At 37.8% G+C, this 22,176-nt stretch overlaps 1 protein-coding gene across 10 annotated transcripts in view; it reads left to right on the plus strand.

Moving 5' to 3' along the window:
* TTC3 (tetratricopeptide repeat domain 3) overlaps window positions 1-22,176 on the plus strand; it is a 73,552-nt gene that overhangs the window by 37,557 nt on the left and 13,819 nt on the right. For all 10 annotated transcript variants that reach the window (XM_080612394.1, XM_080612395.1, XM_080612390.1 and 7 more), the window contains 15 exons: window positions 677-799; window positions 990-1,091; window positions 1,777-1,869; window positions 2,639-2,703; window positions 4,122-4,258; window positions 7,044-7,358; window positions 8,183-8,446; window positions 8,897-8,943; window positions 11,013-11,069; window positions 12,442-12,518; window positions 13,219-13,371; window positions 13,986-14,892; window positions 16,866-16,931; window positions 17,596-17,745; window positions 19,137-19,276. In XM_080612394.1, coding sequence (XP_080468520.1) covers window positions 677-799; window positions 990-1,091; window positions 1,777-1,869; window positions 2,639-2,703; window positions 4,122-4,258; window positions 7,044-7,358; window positions 8,183-8,446; window positions 8,897-8,943; window positions 11,013-11,069; window positions 12,442-12,518; window positions 13,219-13,371; window positions 13,986-14,892; window positions 16,866-16,931; window positions 17,596-17,745; window positions 19,137-19,276 — 2,696 coding nt within the window. The remainder of the gene's footprint in view (window positions 1-676; window positions 800-989; window positions 1,092-1,776; window positions 1,870-2,638; window positions 2,704-4,121; window positions 4,259-7,043; window positions 7,359-8,182; window positions 8,447-8,896; window positions 8,944-11,012; window positions 11,070-12,441; window positions 12,519-13,218; window positions 13,372-13,985; window positions 14,893-16,865; window positions 16,932-17,595; window positions 17,746-19,136; window positions 19,277-22,176) is intronic.

Consider the following 22,176-nt stretch of genomic DNA (forward strand, 5'->3'; position numbering starts at 1 on the left):
GTCTGGCCGCAGTAATATACCAGTGGTCTGGGACTTACGGGAAACATAATGCAAATATCTGAAAGGCTGTAACTAGTGCTCTGTCTGTTTGTAATAATGTCTTATTAATCTGGGCTCAATGCCAACCCTGTGGGACTTTCACTGACTTTACATAAAGCTGCTGTAATGTCTTTTACTCAGATGCTATTCTGGATCTCAGTACCTCCAGTGCAGGGCCAGCTTTGAGTTGTCCCTGGGAATATAATTGATCCTGTAGCCAAGATCCCAGGTGAGGCACTCCTGAAATGCTGGGAAAGAGTGGAAATGAACAGACAGTCCCTTTTTGGCACATTATCTGAGTAATCTGGATCATCATTTTGGTAATGGAAAACTTACTGTATTCTCATGTATTTGGAATTGGTCAGCATGTAAAACATTGGTCCAAGATAAACCTGCATGCAGGGAAGCTACGCGTACTTAGCTGATAGCAGTTCAAATGAGCTTTTGAATATTTTGCCATAAAAGGATAATCTTCCATAGCTTTCACTAGAAAAGAGTTGTTCTTTTGGTATTAGTCAACTGCTGTTCAAAAAGAGATGTGTGTTTCACTGCAGAGTTCCCTAGGAGTTTGTAAGTAGATATTGAATCTTTTCCTGGTTTCTGTGCAATTTGTCTTATATAATTTTGTTTTTCTCAGCTGACTTTAAAGAATTGTATTGAGGAATGCAAGTTCCCTCCAAAAGCAGATGCAATTTGTCGATATCAGCAATGCCATAGCCACTCCAAAATCCAAATATTTTTTACAGACCCAGACTTCAAGGTAAATTTTTAGTTTAAAAGAGTTTGGAAACAAAACTGAATTTTTACATATTTTCTGTTCCCCTTAATATAAAAGAGCTTTCTGAAACATACCACCTTATCCTATCTACTGTGAAGTTGTGCACTGTTTTCTATTGATTTTTGGTTATTCTTTTAAAATATATTAAATTCATACTGTTTCTCAATATTAGGGTTTTATACGTACTAGTTGCTGTAAGCAATGTAGAGTGGAGTTTCATATCAGCTGTTGGAAAAAGTTGAAAACAACAAACTACAGTGATAAAAATGATAAGGTAAGAGTTGTGTTAAACTCTAAGCATTTTATTTTATCCTTTTTTAGTTAGGATTATAGCATTCCTTTGATTTGGGATAAGTGCAGTGCTACAGCCTGATGTTTCACCCATATGACAATGGCAGGAGGGGAGAATGGAAAGAAGAATCTCTTGCTAAATTGTCTGACATGCAAGTGTAGGTAAAGCTTGCTGTTGTCTACAGAACTGAAAACTGTCTGTGTGAAGGCTTAGTATGCTTAGCTTGTTTCACTTGTATCATTCATGTCTTCCCATATGGAAGTTTTGATCTTTCTACAGTCTTGCTGTTGAAGCAACAGTTTGACATTGAGTATGTCTAAAGGAATTTTACCAAGTACAATATCAGCAGCTGGTATAAAATGAAGGAAAATGCAAGCAGTATGTGAACTCATAAAAGAATATTCTTAAAGCTGACTCTTGAATGCGAAGCTGGAGGAGGAGGGGCTTTGCTGTATGTTCAGGAATAACAGGTGTGTGCCACAGATCTAGGATCCTTTTCATTTGCAGTCCTTGTCAAGTCAGTTGTCAGTTACTTTCCTCATCCAGTAAGACTTTAGGGCTGTGCTAGCTTTAAATACCTTGGGCATCTCAAATTAAGAAACTGTAATCTGTATAAAAACATAGATTTTGTATGAATTTAAATATATTTGTACCATTTTCTCCACAGGATTTTCTTCAAGAATTGTGTTTCACTCCTGATTGTACAGGCCTTATATCAAAAATAGTTATTTTCAGTTCTTCTGGTCTGGTAAAATGTGAAGTAAGTTAATGTTCATATAAAATATGAAAATAATCCTTAAAATATTTACTCTGGTAAAGTAGATAAAATGAAGATAAGAATGTAACTGCAAACTGATCAGTAATATGCCATCTTAACTACAGAATTTGAGCATTAGCTGAGAATATTAATTACCCATTCTCTTCTTAGCTGTTCTTCTGGCGGAGCAGGCATTAGTTTATAATGGGTTAGAATTGTCATGGATGGGAACTGGAGTTTCATTTTATATTTAGTTTGTGTGACATGAAAGGAATTCTGTTAGTTTAACTCAGACCTAATCTTGCTAAAAAAAATAATGGTGTTACTGGAAGAGTGCTCTTACCCTCTGTAGCAGGAAGATGGATACTTCTTCCCAGAGCAGTATCGGTATATGAGAAGCAAAAAAAATAATTGTAAAGTTTGCTTCCTGCCCACTGGTGAAGCAAAACAGCCTCCATTTCTTCCTGACCTTGTGTTATCTTTCAACCTGTCTTTCCTGCAGATAAAGATGTATTGCTATATACCGAGTTGTTGCAGTAGAAGATAATTTTAGGTAGGCCTTCCTGAGGTTTATGTAGGCTCTTATTATAATTATAATAATACTATTATCTTACTAATATACGAGTATTATTTTATAGTAATACTATTATCTCTTTCATAGTATTACTTTTACTGCTTTCCAAAGCATCAAATGTTCATTCCTGGGTTTTTGAAACAGCAATGTTGCATTGTAACCCAAATTTAATTAATATGATGTCACTTATTTTGGTAGTTTGAACAAAAAATCACAAAAACCAAGGAACCACCAAGAGCCATTATTAAACAGAAGTGTTCAAGGTAAGCTCTCTGCTGTTTAAAGCTAAGTTGAATCAATTTGAGAACAAAACAGTTTAGGATTGGTTTTCATGCCTTTTTAAGAATTGCTAAAATACCACAAATACTTTGGAAAGCTATTCTTGCCCTTTGCCTCTGATAAGCTAAAAGGTCTGGTAAAATATGTTATGATCCAAATTAAAAAAAACAACTTACAGAATTACAAATTACAAAAGCGTTTAAGTTAACTTGTAAGCAAAGATACAGAACTGCAGGTTTATAACTTGAGCACAGATGGCTATTAGCTGGTATTGCTGAATAAATTCTTGGTGGCTCTCTAGTGTTCATACAGTTCTTTAAAACCAGCATTTTCAGTTTGGTCACACAAAACTGTTTTCACATATACAGGATATGAGTTGATGCAAATCTGATTTACCACACTTCTCTATTAAGGAATAAACTGTCTATTGCACCATGAACTTCCCAGCAATTTTGAGCCAATAGTTTTTTAATACAAGTTGTTTGAGTTGTCTTTAAGTCTTTACACTTCAAACCTAATTTCATTGTGAAATCTGGAGACAGGGAAGTAACATGTTGTTTGGGGAAAGTGTGATTTGGAGGCTGTGTACAGAGCTTGAGAACTGTTTCTTTACTTTTGCTCTCCACACGTCTCGTTTGTGCCAAGATACTTGACAATTGGAATACTGAAAGAGGGGGGGTGTCTGCTATTCTTCTAAATGGATTGAGTGCCTTAATTAGAGTTGACTTTCACTGTATGTGTATCTAGATTAAAATATCACCTCTATTTTCTGTCTGAGATTGCAAGCATAATTCTATTTGTTCCTCATGCTAGAGGGAAGAAACTCAGCAAGAGTTTTAGCTGTATGGGAGCGGTATCACTGTATGGCAGAAGTTCAGCACCTCTGTTCCACAGAATTTGCTAGATAACTAACTGTGTGTGAATTTTAGAAAGTGTAAATAAAAGCTGTGTAGTGATTTGTTGATGCATGTACCTTTCACATAACTGAGTCTACACTTTCTGCTCAAATAAGGTTATAAATAATGAGTCCTGATGAGATGATAAACAAAATTGATTTCTAAAAGTTAAGGAAATACAGCATTAATATTTGGTTCAAAATGCTGAGTTACGAATTAGAAACCTGATAGTATTAAGTTAATTGTAATCCAGACATCTTAAGTGGAAGTAAAAGTTATTGCATTTTGTGGATATTCTCATACTTTATGAAACTAACAGAATTTTGTGGTCTCAACTTCTAAGTGAAAACTAGCTTTATTATATTTGTACTTTTCAGCATAGTATTTTACAATAGCTATGTGCTCCATTCTGCTTTAAGACATGAAAAATAACTGAGATGTGCCAAATTCCTTTGGCAACTTATCTCAACTAACGTTAGGCTCACTGCTTAATTGCTTTTTTTCAGTCTTAGGAAGTTAAAAATGAAAGAAGAAAAAAAATTACGAAGAAAACGTGCACGAGAAGAGGCACAGAATTCTGCTAAAAGGAAAATGGAAGAAAACCAGATGAGAAAAGAGCCATCTCAATATAGTGTTCAAAGTGGTATGTGGAAATACAGATTACTGTTCTAAGTTACCACAAGGTAGCATAATTAGCATTCTGAATGTCCAAAGTCAAATTATAGCAGAACGCTACTATTGAACATAATCCCCCTCTGCATTTTTACTTAAGATGCTTTTATTTCAGTTCAGGTTTTGATTTCTAAATAGCTGTAGGATGTGCATATATGGTTAAATTCCTTGTAGAAGACCTTTATTCTTGCTTCACTGGTTCATGAAAAAGCAGTCTGAAGAGGTCAGGCTCAAATTCCAAGTACATCTATTTAAAAGTAGTTTCAGGAAAAGCTTTATAACCAATAAGTTAGAACACTGCTACAGATAAAAAACCCAGACAGTTGCAATTCAGATAAAGAGTGAATGATAGCCTAACTGCAGAAACTGCAGTGACTTAAAGTGTTCAAAAACTATGTAGAGGAGGCCCTCTGTGATATGGTTTAGTGGTGGTCTTGGCAGTGTCCTGGGGTAATGGTTGGACTTGATGATCTTAAAGGTCTTTTCCAACATAGTTGATTCTATGATTCTGTGACTTGAAAAGCATATTTTAGAGGACTTGGGAAAATAAAATACTCCGACCTGTAAGTATGTTGTCAGTTAATGCTTCAGCTTTTGCGTTCCAGTTACATTGGTCTGCAGCGTTCTGTATTTCAGAGGTGTTAAGGCAAGCTGCAAAGCAAACAAAACTAATTTTGTTTTGTGTTGCTGGTTTTTTTTTTATTTACAAATTTTTGTCTGTATTATTACTTTTAAAATAGTTCTCATGTTAATTTCTATGTAGAATTTCATATTAAGTAGTGTGAGGAAACTTTTTCAGCCCATACATGGCATATTGGAGTTCTTTAAAACCCTGTTGCTTGCTCAGTGGCATATCCTGGCACTTCTTCCTCTTTAAGTGGCATTTCCCCTACCTGCTTTCCTATGGCTTAGCTTTAGTTTTGGTCCTTGGATCCACGGCAGGCCACTCAGGTATATGTATTTGACTTGGCTGTCCTAAATGCCATTAAAACTTCTAAGAATACTCACCCTGAAGTACTGTGAGTAAAAGCTGGGACACTGATGCAGGAGTATGTCAACATGAAGCAATTTAATGCAGTTCTGCAAAAATCTGTGTGTTGGTGTTGGCCAACCTTTCTAATTTGTCCCAAGTGAATTCTATAAGAAAATTGAATTCTTTGAAGACAGTGTATCTATCGCCCTGGGTTTTGGGTTTGGTTTTTTGGGGGGTTTTCGGGGGGGGCTTTTTGAGGTTTTTTTTTTTCTTTTTTTGCTTGGGGAAATTTTGTGAGAAAATCTTTCCAAAAAACCTGTCTAATTTAATCTCTCAAGCTGTCCTAGAGGTTGAGGCACCAATTTCAGGGGAGAGCTAGATCAAAAAGGGTTTTTTGTTTAGTCTTATTAGCAGACACAGCTACCTTTAAATAAGAACAAATCTGCTCATACACTGTAGAGAAGTGCAAGTGAGAGGAGCACTTCTCTGTATCTTACAAATGTACATACAAATATTTTTAATGCAGACTCAGGCCTGGCTTATACCTGTATGAGATGGTTTAAGCCCAGCTGTAAATTTAGTACCATGTAGCAGTTCGCTCACTCCCCCCCTTTCCTCCCCCCACGCCCGGAGGGATGGGGAGGAGAATCAAAAGAATGTAACTCCCACGGGTTGAGATAAGAACAGTCCAGTAACTCAGGTATAACACAAATCACTACTGCTACCACCAATAATAATAATGATAAGGGAAGTAACAAGGGAAGAGAATACAACGGCTCACCACCTGCCAACTGATACCCAGCCTGACCTGAGCAGTGATCTAACCCTTCCGGGTAACTGCCCCAGTTTATATACTGGGCATGATGTGCTGTGGTATGGAATACCTCTTTGGCTAGTTTGGGTCAGGTGTCCTGTCTGCTTCCTTCTGGCTTCCGCTTCTCCCTGGCAGAGCATGAGACTCAGAAAGTCCTTGGTCAGAGTAAACATTCTGACCAGCAACTAAAAACATCAGTGTTATCAGTGTTGTTCCCAGGCTGAAAGTCAAAACCACAGCACTGCACCAGCTACTAAGAAGGAGAAAAATGACTGGTACTGCTGAACCCAGGACACTGTAGAGTTCAGTGAATCCTATAGTACGCTTGGAACTGTTTGTCTTACAATGCTTAATTATTCTATGTATAATATGTAGTGCTTTGTTCTTTAAAAGAATATTTTCAGATCTGAATCTTTTTGTTACTGTTACTGTCAGTTGAGCTCTGAAAGTGGCATTCTATGAATGTATGATCTTGAAGAATGATGAAAGCTGAAGGCTTATATGAACCAGTAATCTTTTTCATTCTTGTTCTACAAAGAACCAGTGGCAGGGTCAGAGCAAAGGTGCTTCAGAAGTGTGCCTTTGCTCTGAGAACTGATGCTTGGGGGAATTCTGTCTCTGCATGAGGGCTGGCACGCTGCCCACACAGACAATTCTGTATAGACAATTGCTTGAAGCTATGGTTACTGGCAGGTAATTTTTTTAATTTTCCTCTCCGAAATCTACTTGGGGTGCTAAGGATTGTTTCTTTGTGTAAACCAAGTTTAAAAGAATGTTGTGTCAAATTCATTATGCTGTGAATTCCCATCGTTTGTATGGGAGTTATATATTCTGTTATTTCCAGTGTTGTGATAAAGCAAGTAATTAAAAACCCCACTTAGTCCAACTTATCTGTACTTTAAAGTTGGTGTTTTAAGTTATGATAGACATGAAATTTTGTTTCCTTTGTTTCTTTATATCCTGTTACAGGTTGTGTTCAGGATTTATATGCTGGTGATAGAGTTCTGCAGCATATCAGTCGAAATGCTGGCCAGATAAAAGCAGCTGTTTATGATGTTTCCAAACTATTAAAGGAATTATTTTCGTGGTTTGTAATCAGTGAGGAAGACTACACATCATATTCTGAAACTAGTAGCATGACACATGAAGTGATGGAGCAGCTTATCAGTTACTTAATTCAGGAAAAAAACAGAGTAAAAACAAGGGGGTTTATCCATGTGCTGAGTGAGCTGGAAGAAGTGGATCCCAAATTACACAAGTGGCTGAAAGATCTTAACAACTCGGGTAGGCTATATATTTATGTAATAGCAGATCTTACTCTGTTATACTTGTTTTGCTTATAGATGAAAAGATAACCTCCCTGTTCTCCAGTCTTGCTTTCTTAACTTTAAATGGTAACGTAAAGCTTTCCTCTTTTTCATTTACTTGATCCTTAGCCAGGATTTCTAGGGAAGAAGGTGCGACCATTGGTAGCACAGGAACAACTGGTCCTATCTGCAAGTAAAGCATTCTAATGTGGGTACGGCTTTGTCTGTGTAGGAAAGGGAAAATTTAACCATTTTTTTTTTTTAATGTCTTTAAATTCCAGAATAGGCTTAAATGATAATATTTGTATGAATATTTTGTTTCAGAAAAGTAAATCATGGTAGGCTTTTTGTCATAAAAGTTTAGCTGACTGTATAATTTGGAAGTAATTTAACACGGTGCTCTTTGACAGTGTTGCTTTACTCAGTAGTTTCCTATTGAATTTATAATTGGATGAAGGTAGAAGTTTGTTTTTTATAGGCAAAAGGCCTGTAAGGTGCCAAAAAAACCTTGGATGAGATTTGGGTTCTTAATTTTGAACTGTAATGTCCATATTCTTTAAGGTATTTATATAGGTCTATTATGCAAATAATAATTTGGTGTTGACTAAGAGTAAAATTTATATAAACTCCACTTATCATTTTTGTTTGCAGTTTTAAGGTACAAGAGGTTTTACGTAATTGTTTCATCTACTGTACAATTTTTAGAACAAACTGTTCCTCTTTGAAGAAGAATATTGCATTGTAAGCACCAAAACTCTGAAACTGGAATGAAATGCTTTGGGGTTTTTTAATCTGTTTTAGGTCTGACAGCTACAAAGAACTTTCTCCTTCAATATGGACAATTTTTACAAGAGCTTGACATTTCTATTTTAACCACACTCTGGAATGAGAAGTATGGTAGTAAATTTGACTATGTGACAACTGGTTCTGAAGACAAAGAAATTCGAGATTATTTCTTAAAACCACCCCTAGAGAAAACGCGTTGTTTTATATGGCTGTTAGAAGACAACAGAGAACATTTTCCATTTCTTCATCAAGCTTTAGATGAATTTTTTGATAAAATGGGTAAGTATGCAAAGGTCATCACTCTTACAAGCACAGTACTTGGTCTGTTTCTACACCACATTTAATGGGCTCTGTAAAAGGGCCGAAACCTCAGCAAACTACTACCCACCTTATTATATCGCATCATCGGTGTTCAGTGCAATATGGCCACAAAAGGCAAAAGCCACCCTTTCTTAGCTTGCATTCTGCTGGTTTGTTTCATGTTCCACAACCAGTACATGAGTTTATGTATATATAATGTCCAGCCAAAATAAGTATTTCTCTTTCAGTATTTAAATAAGTATTTATCTTATTATCAAGCATAAAGGTTCTGCAGCTACACTCTTTGAGATGCTTTCATGGTATTTGATAAAGAATTATAATAGATATTACTCTCATTTCATAGCTTACAAGTTACATAAAATATTACTTTTTCCATTTACGAATGTGACTTTGTTATCTTTTTAATAGATGACCCTACCATTGTATTAAAGAAGCAAGAAAATGAAAATATATTGGTAAGTGAAATTAGTATCTATTTGATACAAGCTCAGAAACAAGTGTTTAAAAATGTGCAAAAGTGAAGAGAAGCGCATCTCTGTTTATTTTACGTTGTCATTCTTCAGACTGGATAAGAGGTCCACTTACTTTTTTATTTTATCCTCCTTCCTGACCCTCCTTTTCTTGAAGCATACCATTGTTCCTAATCTTCTGTCAGTAAAATACTTGTTGGGTTAAAGGACACACCAACAAGATACTTTTTAGATTATGAGCATTTCAAGAAGGCAGATGAGGAACTTGTAGGGAAAGCGGATGTGCACCCCCACCTTTGGATAGGGAAAATAAGGCACGTGGGAATAGCATTTATGTATTAGTTGATAATAGCTGTTTGGTGGTAACTTAGAAAATGTCTCTCTGAAAGCATCATTGGGGCATTAAAAAAAAAAAAGAGATTTTTACCAGCTATTGTACCATAGAATGGTTTGGGTTGGAAGGGCCCATAAGATCGTCTAGTTCCAACCCCATTACCATGGGCAGAGTCACCTCCTACTAGACCAGGTTGCTCAAGGCACCGTCCAACCCGGCCTGAAACACTGCCAGGGATGGAGGATTCACAGCTTCCTTGGGCAGTCTGTTCCAGTACCTCACCACTCTTCTTGTTTATACCTAACCTAGATCTCCCCTGTTTAAGTTTGAACCCACTGCCCTGTGTCCTATCACGTACTGTCCCTGATAAAGAGTTCCTCTCTGGCATCCCTGGAGGCCCCCTTCAGATACTGGAAGGCTGCTATGAGGTCTCCATACAGCCTTCTCCAGGCTGAACAACCCCAATTTTCTTAGCCTGTCTTCATATAAGAGGTGCTGTTGGCCCTGTACCAGCTGTGCTTGGGATTGCCCCAACCCAGATGTAGGACCCTGTGCTTCTTTGTTGAACTTCATGAGGTTTGTGTTGTCCCCCTTCTCAAGCGTGTCAAGGTCTATCTGGATGGCGTCCCTTGTATCTGCATATTTACCATGACAACTGAACTGAAATGTGATTCTTCCTTGAGTATACGTAACTTGAATCTATATCATTTTGGACACTAACTGTACTGTATATTTTACAGTCCAAAGCGACAAGGCGGTGTAACCCATCTTTACCTTCAGTTGTCATTAAATTGTAAGGCTAGGAATTTGACGTTTATTTCACTAATAAGTAAATTTAAAGTGAGTTAGGCATATTTTGCATGTATTCATTACAATTTATAGATGCTTTTCAGATTCAACCCATAAATCTTAAAGTATACATCATTCTGAATCACTTTTTGATTAGTATCTTAATTAAAACCCGTCCTAATTGGCAGAAGTATATTATGTATCTTGGTTAATTATGTGTTTGAGGCACTGTCATTTAAGATTATTCTAGCCTGCAGATAAATATATCTGTGCAAATCCAAGATTTACTTTTCATATAGAATAAAAATAGAGTTGATTAGTTAATATACATCTTAATAAAATGCAAAGTTCTTTGCTTTTCAATTTCATGAATTGGAAATCTAAGAATGGGTTACAGTAAAATTATTTCTATTTCAATGTTACTTATATCCTAAAATAGACTGTAAGTTACTCTTAGTAGAGTTATCTTAATCTATAATCACAGTCCTGTTAAAAAGTGAAGATGCATTTTAATTCCTTCATCTTTGCATACCTTAGAAAACTGAAGTGACCAGAACATTTGACAGTTGTGTTTGCTGCTTGTTGCTCACATGTAACTGTTGTGTGGGATGTCATAGTTCTTCATGCTGTAAGCAATGAGTAATCAGCTGAAATACTGAAATGATAGAATGTTTGGGGTTTTAAAATCCATGTTCTATGTGTTTTAATAAAGAAAATGGTGAAAAAGGACAAAATGGGTAATGTCTTGCAAAGCTGTGTTTCTTTTTGTGTTTTCCACCCGGGGGTGGAGTGGAGAGGGAGAAGATTGCATACTTTGTAAATCTTGCTGGTCAAACCAGAATGAGAGTTTTAATATGAATTTTTGGGGTTTGGAAATGCATCAGGATTTTATTCTAATGAAAAAATGACAATTTTAATTTTTCTGTTTCAGACTAATGGTATCAAAGTTAAAAATAAAAACAGGAAGAAGAACTCAAAAGACTCAAGGGTCAGTAACTGCAGCTGCTTACTACAAATATGTTTTAGAATTGCTGGCATTCAGATGTATAGAGGCTGTTCTCCTAAATACTTTGTGGTATTTATGAAAATACTCATTCTTAAAGTAGTCTTTCCTGAAGTAGAGTAATGCTGTTAACACTCAATACAGTTTGCATTTGTTACATTACAGATTTCTCAATATAAAATATATTTCTAAACTTAAAAAAAAAGAAGTTATTTATGAATAACTTTGGCTCTGACTGGATACCAACACCTTCAGTCTGTCTACTGTCTTAATTCTTAATTATACTGTTCTGGTCTTATTTTGAGGAAATGTGAATGCAGCACACTGAATGCTGTATGGAATAAATACTTTATGCTACGCTTTGTTTTGCACTGATAAATAGCAAATTTAGAGAAGGACACTTTACCCATTATTTTGTGGAAGACAATTGTGTCGCTATACCTCATGACCGTAAATCTGAAATTATGTATTTAGCTGTCTTTTCTGATAATTTTTATGGGCTGAAGATGTGAGTGTTCCATTTATTGCTCAGAAAAATGTTGTTAGTTGTTAAGTATCTAATAGGTTTTGTTAGGTATAATAGTTGTACCTGGAGCTTATACTCTCTTTTATCCTGCTTTTCTAGGATTTTGGTTTAATGAAGGCTCCTGATAGTCTTCTTCATTTCCTCCATGCCCCCACCTTTTTATAATTTTACTAGAACTTCAGGAGTAAACTTAAGGTTTTTCTATTTTCATCGCCAGGTTTTTCTTTTTCTGAGTCAGATGAATTTATGAAGGTCTGTGTATTTCTAAAGTTACTAGATAATAAAAATTAAAAGACAACTAAAATATTTGTAATAGTGAACATAAGAATAACAGGTGTCATATCCCTAATTCCACATGTTTTTAATAACTCAGACTTACTTGGAGTAAAATTATTAAAGCTTGAAGGGTCTCAGATGTAAAGGGTGAGTTTCCTAGGAAGTCAGTTGATGTGCAGCTGACTGAAAGAAGTTATATCGAAGTCCTAACAAAGCGAAGCTGTACTGTTGTTTGGTTTTTAAGCCCAACTCCAAGGAAAATGAGGCACATCTAGGATTTTGGTGAAATTGGAAAAAAAAAAGGAGGGAGCTTGGGTTGAATATCCCAATTTCTTTTTCCAAAATAAAAAGAAATTAATAATTTTAAATTAAGAACTTTCTTGCTATGGCTCAGTACTGATTATTGTACTTAAAAGTTCTGCAGTTCATCATATGGCCTCTGAACATGATAAAGTTACAGAACAAGAGTCAGTGTAAATAAGTTACTCATAGTCTTTAGAACATTTTGCATATTCTTTTGTGAGATGAAAAAAATAATAATCTCTTTTTAATTAGTCCATTTTAGTATTATCCAGTGGAGTTAGTACAGCACCACGAGAAGAAGATAAGATATTTATAGAAGAAAATACTTTGTAAGTACCATCGTGTATCTTTGCTTGTTGCCCAAACTCTGAAGTGCTTTGCATGTACCAGGGAAGACAGTGTCTTAGAAAAACCAAATCTGTGTTAACATATAAGTGGTTTTGACACAAGCTTGTGTGAAGCCATTACTTCTCTGCTTCTAGGACAGGTGTAAGGGGCATTAAAATTTTAAAGTACTTAACGATGTCAGAAGTAAACAAATGGTTGTCAGGCTGCAGCCCAATACATCTTCTAGGCCACAAGATATCCCTTCAAGTAACATCTTGCTTGCTTTGTGTTCCATTTTAATGTAGCAAGAAATTACTTGATGTATTTGTATGTACTGCATAGTCACAGCTGAACTTAGCCATCAGAGTGTGTTGCTCAGAATTTGTGTGTTAATCAGGAGTCAAGTTCTTATATTCTGAGCCTGGTTTTGCTCTTGCTTATGGATGTGAAAGCTGCTAGGAAGACCTAGGCCCTATTATTGTGGCAGGTTAGTTACTAACTTCAGCAGTTAAGTATTCTGGGGACAGTGTTTATTCTGCTTGTTAGAAAAAAGCTTGCTATTGGGGTATATTTCTAGCACTATGTAGTTACCATACAGTATATTCTGGTTTCAGTATATGTGAAAAATACAATAATTTTCAGAAACATGAATTATTGTTCATATGCACTACTTATTTATTTTTTTTTTTCCTAATGGTACAGAGATTTTACAAATTCTTATGAACCATTTGTAATCCCAGAATATATTCAGCGGCAACTAGAGGAATTTGAAGTGCTTCGTGGCATTTCAAATAGTAACCGCTATCAAAGACATTTGGATGATAACCCAGATCCGACCTGTGAGAGCTTGTATGAGTATGTATACATTTCTGTGCTTAGCAGTTTAAAGGCTTTAATATTACTTCATAATTTTTATAATATCTTGAACTAAGTCCATGATTTGAGTCCTGGGGGGCCTGGTATGTGGTTAAAACTTAAACAGGGGAAGTTTAGATTGGATATAAGGAAGAAGTTCTTTACTGTAAGGGTGGTGAGGCACTGGAATGGGTTGCCCAGGGAAGCTGTGAGTGGTCCATCCTTGGCGGTGTTCAAGGCCAGGTTGGGTGAGGCTTTGGGTGGCATGGTTTAGTGTGAGGTGTCCCTGCCCATGGCAGGGGGGTTGGAACTAGGTGATCTTAAGGTCCTTTCCAACCCTAACTATTCTATGATTCTATAAGTACATGAAAGTGTGTACTAATGCTTTGAAATAGCTGCATGTTTTCAGCAAGATTTGTATAAGCAAGAGTATTGCAGAAAATTGTTATGTTTGGCTAGAGCACCATCTTTCAAATGGTTGTTCTTCAGTTGTTCTAGAGGCTCTTTGCTTTTAAGTATTATTGTGAAAATACAACGTTCTAGAATTACATGGGGAGAAAAAACTTTGATAATGTCAATTTCTTTTTTTTTTTTTTTTTTTTTTCTTTTTTAAGGTATTTCTCTCTAATCTTGGAGCAACATGGCCCTATGGAAATTAATGATAAATTACTAGTTGGGGAATATGAACATTTCCCTGAAGAAGTTCGAAAGATTGTAGAAGATGAAGGTGGTCTGAAATCTTTTCTTCTGAAATCTCTTCGCTTCATTATGGTGGATAATCTTATTGGTTTAAGAAAGCATGAAGTTCTTATTCAAGAAAATACAAACAGAAATGAGACTGGAGATAATGAAGAAGAAAGCTGTATAGTCCACGATGTGCCAAACTCTTTTCAGAACAAACTACAATTAAATCCAGATGCTAAGGAATTTAAACCTCTGTCTTATCTTAAGCAACCCCATGTATCAACATCTTCAGACTTAACAGTAGCAAGTTACAAGACTCCACAATATTTGCCCTGTTCTTTTCCTATTTCATGTACATCGGTGCATTCTTTGTATAGTCAGAATATTGATATCATAGGAAAGGATTCCTCATTTCCAGACATTTTACTGAAGTGCTTTGATTCTAAAAATCCTGATATATTTTTGCCTCTGACTTCCTGGGATTGTCGATATGAAAGAATATTGCTAATGCCTTCTCAAATGCCTCTCACATCAAATATTGCCCAACAACCTAGTTATATTTATGCTGATCATGTAGCTCATCAGGATAGTGATGAATCAGCCGTTTCAGACAGAAAATATGTCTTTAGCAGCTTTATACCAACTGAAATAAAAACAGATGAAGACCCTCAGTGCCAAATGGAGAACTCAGGTGATACATTTTATGAGGACAATTTTGCTGTTGAAAATAGTACAAACGAAGCTGAATGTGGTATACAGGTTATTAAGTTGGAAAAAGAAAGTAGAGATGTACCTCTACTGAAAAGCAATCCTCATACAAGGATGATAGCTGTTCAGGTAAGAAATTAAAATGAGCAGTTATTTGAGTGCTTTTAAGTGATAAATGGCAGTGTTGAGCACTGGAAAGTACAACTCCTGTTTGAATGATTTCTTTACGACTTTCCAAAGGGTCGAATATTGTATAGAGTTTCAAGATCAAATACTCAAGTAATAACTCCAGCCACCTAAATATAAAGGATCTTAAAAGTAATACTTAGAATTCTCTAGTACTTACCTCCCCAAAAAAGGCCATGAGTTGGAAGATAACTGAGGTGTTTATCAGACTCGGCACTTCCTTGGAACTTGCAGTTTAAGTTGCTGACACTTTCTACACCTACTCTTGGTTTTCATTTGTAATTTTTTAAAGAGTGGGTCACTGAATTTTGTTCTGCCTGAAATTTTCACAGATCTTTTGATCCAGGTTAAAGGAGGGAACTACTGCACATGCATCAGTTTAAAATTCACTTTAGAGGTTAAGGAAAGTCTTTCTGTCATCATTTTTCATTTTTAATCAGTTCAAGGATTTAACTTTCACAATATTTGAGGATTTAGATAGTTTGTACATTCTAACAATTGCTGGTTGATGCTTTCTTCATGGTCTTACAGTGGCAGCCCAGCTGTATGGTGAGTTCAGGGGGCAAGTTCCATCACATTTCTTTTTCTCTCCTGAAGTAAAAGCTGAAAAGTTTTTTATTGCCTACAGTAAAAGAGAAAGCATTGCTGAACACCGGGAAAGGGGCAGGGCATGCAGCCGAACAGAAGAGAGTCTGGAACATTCACTCTTTAATGGTACCCCAGAGTTGGAACAGCATACACCACTCATGAAAACACAGTTCCAGTAACAGGGAGACAAAAAAATCACATCCACATTTGTTCCAGAAGATATTTTGGACTAAGGTGCTGGGTTTTCAGTTACAGATATGGCAGTTTTACACATCTGTTTATGAGAGATTATCCAACATGCTAGAGGGACTGATCTGGAGGAGTTCCTGATCTTCATTTGTTTCTTGTTATTAAGGGAAGAACAGCTGTTTAAAGCTGTTAAGATAAATAGTTGGCCTTTTATTCTTGCTTTCTATATTAGGAAAGTGTTAACTTTTTTTTGTTTCTTTTGCAAACTTATTTTGTATCCAAAACTTTTCTGCACTCCAGATCTTTCCTTATCGCTTGCTGAAAGCTAGTTTGCCATCAGTCTTGGCAGATGAATTTTGTCACTTGGCTGACTGGGCTTTTGAAATGGGATTTCTGTTTGGTTCTTGAACACACACAACAAAGAGATATCAGAAAAGGAAACAGTTTTTAATTTAGTGAATTCTGGTTAGAAGAGATCAAAATGTCACTAAGTGACAGATAAGTTTCCATTTGCCTTGCTCTACCACAGGTCTTCATTTAACATTACCTGACTGTGGTTTTATTACTCTGACAAAATAGACTCTGATAGCCTGTTAGAACAGTAATATCATAAACTGGCTCTTTAATGTGACACGATTAGATTTTAAACTCCGTTTTTCAGTAAGTTCTTGATGGATGGTATTATAGGAAAACAAGCAGGGACTTGGAGGGTCCTTGAGTGTAGTCCCTTCTAAGTAGAGGCATTTAGGTAGTCCATCTTGAGTTTAGGAGGAGCCACGAAATACAGCTCCTCAGTGAGCTGTCAGGCACTTATTTGCAAATCTGAAGTTTTCAGTCATTTAGAGCACAGCTGTGTTTGAAGACTCAGAGAACTGTACCTGATATAAGTGCTTCATGGTCAATTGACCTAGGGAAAGACCATGACTAAAAAAAGTGCTTTCATTGTAGACAGAAGTCCATTTCAGAAACACTTGTGTGATTTTTTTTTTTCTTTACTTTGTAGATAGATCTACTTTGGGATGGAGTTGGATTTGTAAAATTGTAGGTTAGGTACCAAAGCTCCAAAACAGAGCTGACCTACTAGTTGCATATATAAACTGGAAAGTTTTTTAATCAACTAATGATTCGTTGTATTCTAGGTAAATCATGAAGTAGCTGATAGAGAAACTAATACTTTGCCTTTTCATCCATTTGAAATGCAACAAGTAAGTTACTTACATATTTGTTCATATTTCTCAATGAAGAATGTTAAAGGAATGGCCAGAAATTTAATAGTAAAAAAAAAAAAAGTTCTCTGAAAATGATATGTTTTAACAAATATTTTTTTATTTTAATTTCTTTGGTGTTGTGTGGTGTTGGGTTCTGCCCCCTGACTCATGTTGGACTGCATTCTGTGATGTTCTTGAAAACTTCACATAGGCTCACAACAAGGTTTTGGGGCTTTGTTCTGTAGCTATTCAGATGTTGGAGAATGTTTTAGGGAAATGTAGTATTTCCTCTCCAAAAATCTGGAGGTTTGATTTAAATATTCCATTTGGGCATATAGACAGCTCAGACTGGTGTTACTGGCAGTCTTACATCTGTGCCCAGGAGATAGAAGTGAGAAAATGTGGCCTTTGAACTAGTCATATTCCAGTTATGGTCAGGCATGAATGTTCATTTCCTGAGCTGGATTGAAACTTACAAAACATTCTGTTAAACACAACCCCCTCTTACTTCCCACAACAAACCCCTACAAAAAACCCACCCCAACCAAACTCAAGACTTTGAATCTCACCTGACAGCAGGCTGCTCCTTTTAGACATCACAAATGTTTGCTGCCCTGTGGAAACAATTGCTAGATTGTTTTTGTAACTGATTTATTTTCAGGGAGATATCCTACATATGGAAAAGGAGCATCAAGTATTAAAAGAACAACTTAAAGAAGCACAGGAAAAATACGAACAGTTACAAAGCCGAAGCTCAGAAGAAACCAGTGCTTTAAAAGAGCTCATAAAGAGAAATGTTCAAGAGACTGAGGTAATGTTTTTATCCTTGCAGCAATAGGACAAACTGCACTGGTTCACAAAATTGGTTGTAATTGATCAACAGTGTTTTTGAAACTTGCAATGAGGCAGTCCTCACTGCTGTGAAGTCTAGCTCAGCAAATCTCACAGTCTTTGTGTGTCATCGTCCTTTGAACACTCTCAAACATGTAGGATATTGTTTGCTTCCATCTAGTGGATACGTATCAGATTTTTTGATTCAGCCTGAGAACAAAAAAGCCCTACATCACTGACTCTTTCTTTTGTCTTGATATGTTGGGTTTGCTGACAGGCTTTGTCCTTGGAAATGTCTGGGAGCGAGAGAAGTCATCCCCAAATAACACTGTCAGCCTATTATCACTTTGACAGGATTAATTTTGTAGTTAAAGCTGTAGATTCTACAGGCTGGCCATTTGTCTATGTGAAAAGGAATTTTTCCATTTAAGAAACAAAAATCAGGTGACACCAAAGCCATGTCTCCCCATGGCCTCTCTTTTTATCTTTAGTAAGATGGAGCCTGTCACTCAGTCTCAGTTGTATGTATATTTTTCCTTCTGGTGGCATGTTGAAGTAAACTCCTGTACTGCAGCTTGGGAGCTCCTGAGCTCTAGCTTTGCCATTGCCTGAAAGTAGCTTGGCAAATCTTCATATAAGGGCTTATGGAATCTCATATCTGTTTCTTCTTTACCAACATCGGGTAAAACCATGAGCTCAGAAGGGTTTGAGCTGAAAGCGTGGCAGTGTGTGGGGTGGGTGAACTCGTCCATAGGCATTGAAGCCACTTTTGTAAAAAATACTTTTTGTGTATTTCTCAATGACTCATGGATGCTACGTTGCTTGTTTGGAGTTTCTTGAGCAGTTATGGCAGCCATAAAATCCACTGCTGCCTTGCTCTGTTATGAATAGTAACTTCCTGGTTGTTAGTGTGGATACAACAATATCAGTTCTGATTTTGAGCTGGATTTTGATCTGGATTTCAGTATGTATTTGTATGTGATACTGTGGAACTGGGTTTCCACTACTAGCTGGCTGCAAAACAGGTTTGCAGGCCATATAAACAAAGATTGCAGATAGTTGGAGGGGAAGCGTTTTATGAGTATGTTGCCCACACTGAACGGCTGAAGTAACAGTAAATTAACCACTAGTAAAAGTCATGTTACTGTACTTTTCACTGGCTTAGCTGTTGATTGTAAGTGCCAGCAATCTGCTCTAACTTGCTTTTGAATAAAATAGTGTTTTCATAGAATCATAGAATAGTTAGGGTTGGAAAGGACCTTGAGATCATCTAGTTCCAACCCCCCTGCCATGGGCAGGGACACCCCACACTAAACCATGCCACCCAAGGCCTCATTTCAGAAATAATATTTTCTTATTTTCTGCTTTTAGTTATCAAAGACTGAACTGGATTGGTTTCATCGAGACTTAGAAATGCAAGTGAAAAAATGGCAACAAGAGAAAAAAGAAAGTCAAGAGAACTTTAAAGCACTAAGGAACACAGCTAAAAAGCATACAGATACCAATGAGAGGTACTAATTTTAAATACAGATTTATGTCACTCTCCCTTTGATTTTTTTTTTCTTTTTTAAGCAGCTGTAAGTACAGTGATTTCTGATAGACTGTGGTTTCAGTATCTACTGATACCATGATGTATGCAGAGTGAAAACTCAGACTTATTGCCCTGATTATGTCATTCTGAAATAAGTTAAATGCAATTCTTGATTAGAGCTGCTGTTAATAGGATCTACGTACCTAATTTACCTTATTTAACCTAATTAACGAATGCCACTTTCTTCACTGTTCAAGATCTCACGTTTTCCAGAATCCTGTAGCACTGCTTTTTCACTTTTTTCCTTCATGACTTACCGTTGCTTTCTCAGCGTGCTCCTCTACTGCATTATGATTAGCTTTAAATTTTCATTTCCATTTTCATTCTTCCTCCTTCTATTGTACAGTCAACCCAAGCAAACTCTGGTCTTCATTTGTTTTTCATACAGCCTTTTTGTCTGTTTCTGCCACAGTAGCCTGAGGGTCATCCAAGGATGCACATTTCCTCCTTTTCTAGTCCTATAACTTGTTTCCTAGATTCAAGTAAAACTGCCAGAACCACATAACTGGGTGTATCTATTGAGTTGTCTCAACAGAAGTCTGCAGAGTTTTCCATAGAACTTATATCACAGTATCACACAGTATCACAGTATGTTAGAGATTGGAAGGGACCTCAAAAGATCATCTAGTCCAATCCCCCTTCCAGAGCAGGAACACCTAGATAAGGTTACACAGGAATGTGTCCAGGCGGGTTTTGAATGTCTCCAGAGAAGGAGACTCCACAACCCCCCTGGGCAGCCTGTTCCAGTGTTCCGTCACCCTCACTGAGAAGAAGTTTCTTCTCAAGTTTAAGTGGAACCTCTTGTGTTCCAGTTTGTACCCATTACCCCTTGTCCTATCATTGTTTGCCACTGAGAAGAGCCTGGCTCCATCCTCGTGACACTCCCCCTTTATATATTTATATACACTAATAAGGTCACCCCTCAGTCTCCTCTTCTCCAAACTATAGAGACCCAGCTCCCTCAGCCTTTCCTCATAAGAGAGATGCTCCACTCCCTTAATCATCTTAGTTGCCCTGCGCTGGACTCTCTCCAGCAGGTCCCTGTCCTTCTTGAACTGAGGGGCCCAGAACTGGACACAATATTCCAGATGCGGTCTCACCAGGGCAGAGTAGAGGGGAAGGAGGACCTCTCTCGACCTACTGACCACCCCCCTTCTAATACACCCCAGGATGCCATTGGCCTTCTTGGCCACAAGGGCACAGTGTTGGCTCATGGTCATCCTGCCGTCCACTAGGACCCCCAGGTCCCTCTCCCCTACACTACTCTCTAACAGGTTGTTCCCCAACCTATACTGGAACCTGGGGTTGTTCCTGCCCAGATGCAGGACTCTACACTTTCCCTTTTTATATTTCATCAAGTTATTCCCTGCCCAACTCTCCAGCCTGTCCAGGTCTCGCTGGATGGCAGCACAGCCTTCTGGCGTGTCAGCCACTCCTCCCAGCTTAGTGTCATCAGCAAACTTGCTGACAGTACACTCAATTCCCTCATCTAAATCATTGATGAATATATTAAATAATACTGGTCCCAGTACTGACCCTTGAGGCACTCCACTAGATACAGGCCTCCAACTGGACTCCGCCCCATAGACTACAACTCTCTGGCTTCTGTCCTTCAGCCAGTTTGCAGTCCACCTCACTACCTGATCATCCAGACCACACTTCCTCAATTTAGCTATGAGGATGCTGTGGGAGACTGTGTCAAATGCTTTGCTGAAGTCAAGGTAGACCACATCCACCACTCTGCCATCATCCATCCACCGTGTTATTTCCTCATAAAAGGCTATGAGGTTGGTCAAGCATGACTTCCCCTTGGTAAAGCCATGTTGACTGCCCCTCATAACCCTCTTATCCTTGATATGCCTTAAGATGGCATCAAGGATAAGGTGTTCCATCACTTTCCCAGGGATGGAGGTGAGGCTGACCGGTCTATAGTTACCCGGGTCCTCCTTCTTGCCCTTTTTGAAGACTGGAGTGACATTTGCTTTCCTCCAGTCCTCAGGCACCTCTCCCGTTTCCCAAGACTTGGCAAAGATGATGGAGAGTGGTCCAGCAATGACTTCTGCCAGTTCCCTCAGCACCCGCGGGTGCATCCCATCTGGACCCATGGATTTATGGATGTCCAGATTGCTCAACTGGTCTCTAACCCATTCCTCATCGACTAAGGCAAACTGCTCCGTTGACCTGACTTCATCTGAGGTCACAGGGGTACAGGGCTCTTCAGGACTGCCTCTGGCAGAGTAGACTGAGACAAAGAAGGCATTCAATAACTCTGCCATCTCTGTATCTTCTGTCACCAGGGCACCCATCCCGTTCACCAGTGGGCCTACATTGCCTCTGGTGTTAGTTTTATCAGCCATGTATTTGAAAAAGCTCTTTCTGCTGTCCTTGACCCCTCTTGCCAGATTTAATTCTAAGGAGGCCTTAGCCATCCTAGCTGCCTTCCTACATCCTCTAGCAGCAGCCTTATATTCCTCCCAAGTGGCCAGCCCCTCCTTCCATGACCTGTAAACTCTCCTCTTCCACTTGAGCATACCCAGCAGTTCCTTATTTAACCACGCAGGCCTCCTGGCCCTCTTCCTTGACTTCCTATGTGTCGGGATGCTCTGCTCTTGAGCTCGGAATAAGCAATTCTTGAATGTCAACCATCTTGGCCCCCTTTACCTTCAAGCAGCCTTGCCCATGGGATTTCCCCTAGCAATTGCTTGAAAAGGCCAAAGTTTGCCCTGCTAAAGTCCAGGGATGCAATTCTACTTGCTATTGTACTGGTCCTACCACTCAAGATCCTGAATTCCACCATCTCGTGGTCACTGCAACCAAGGC

This window comes from Psittacula echo (assembly GCF_963264785.1).
Source record: "Psittacula echo genome assembly, chromosome: 3".
NCBI lineage: Eukaryota > Metazoa > Chordata > Aves > Psittaciformes > Psittacidae > Psittacula > Psittacula echo.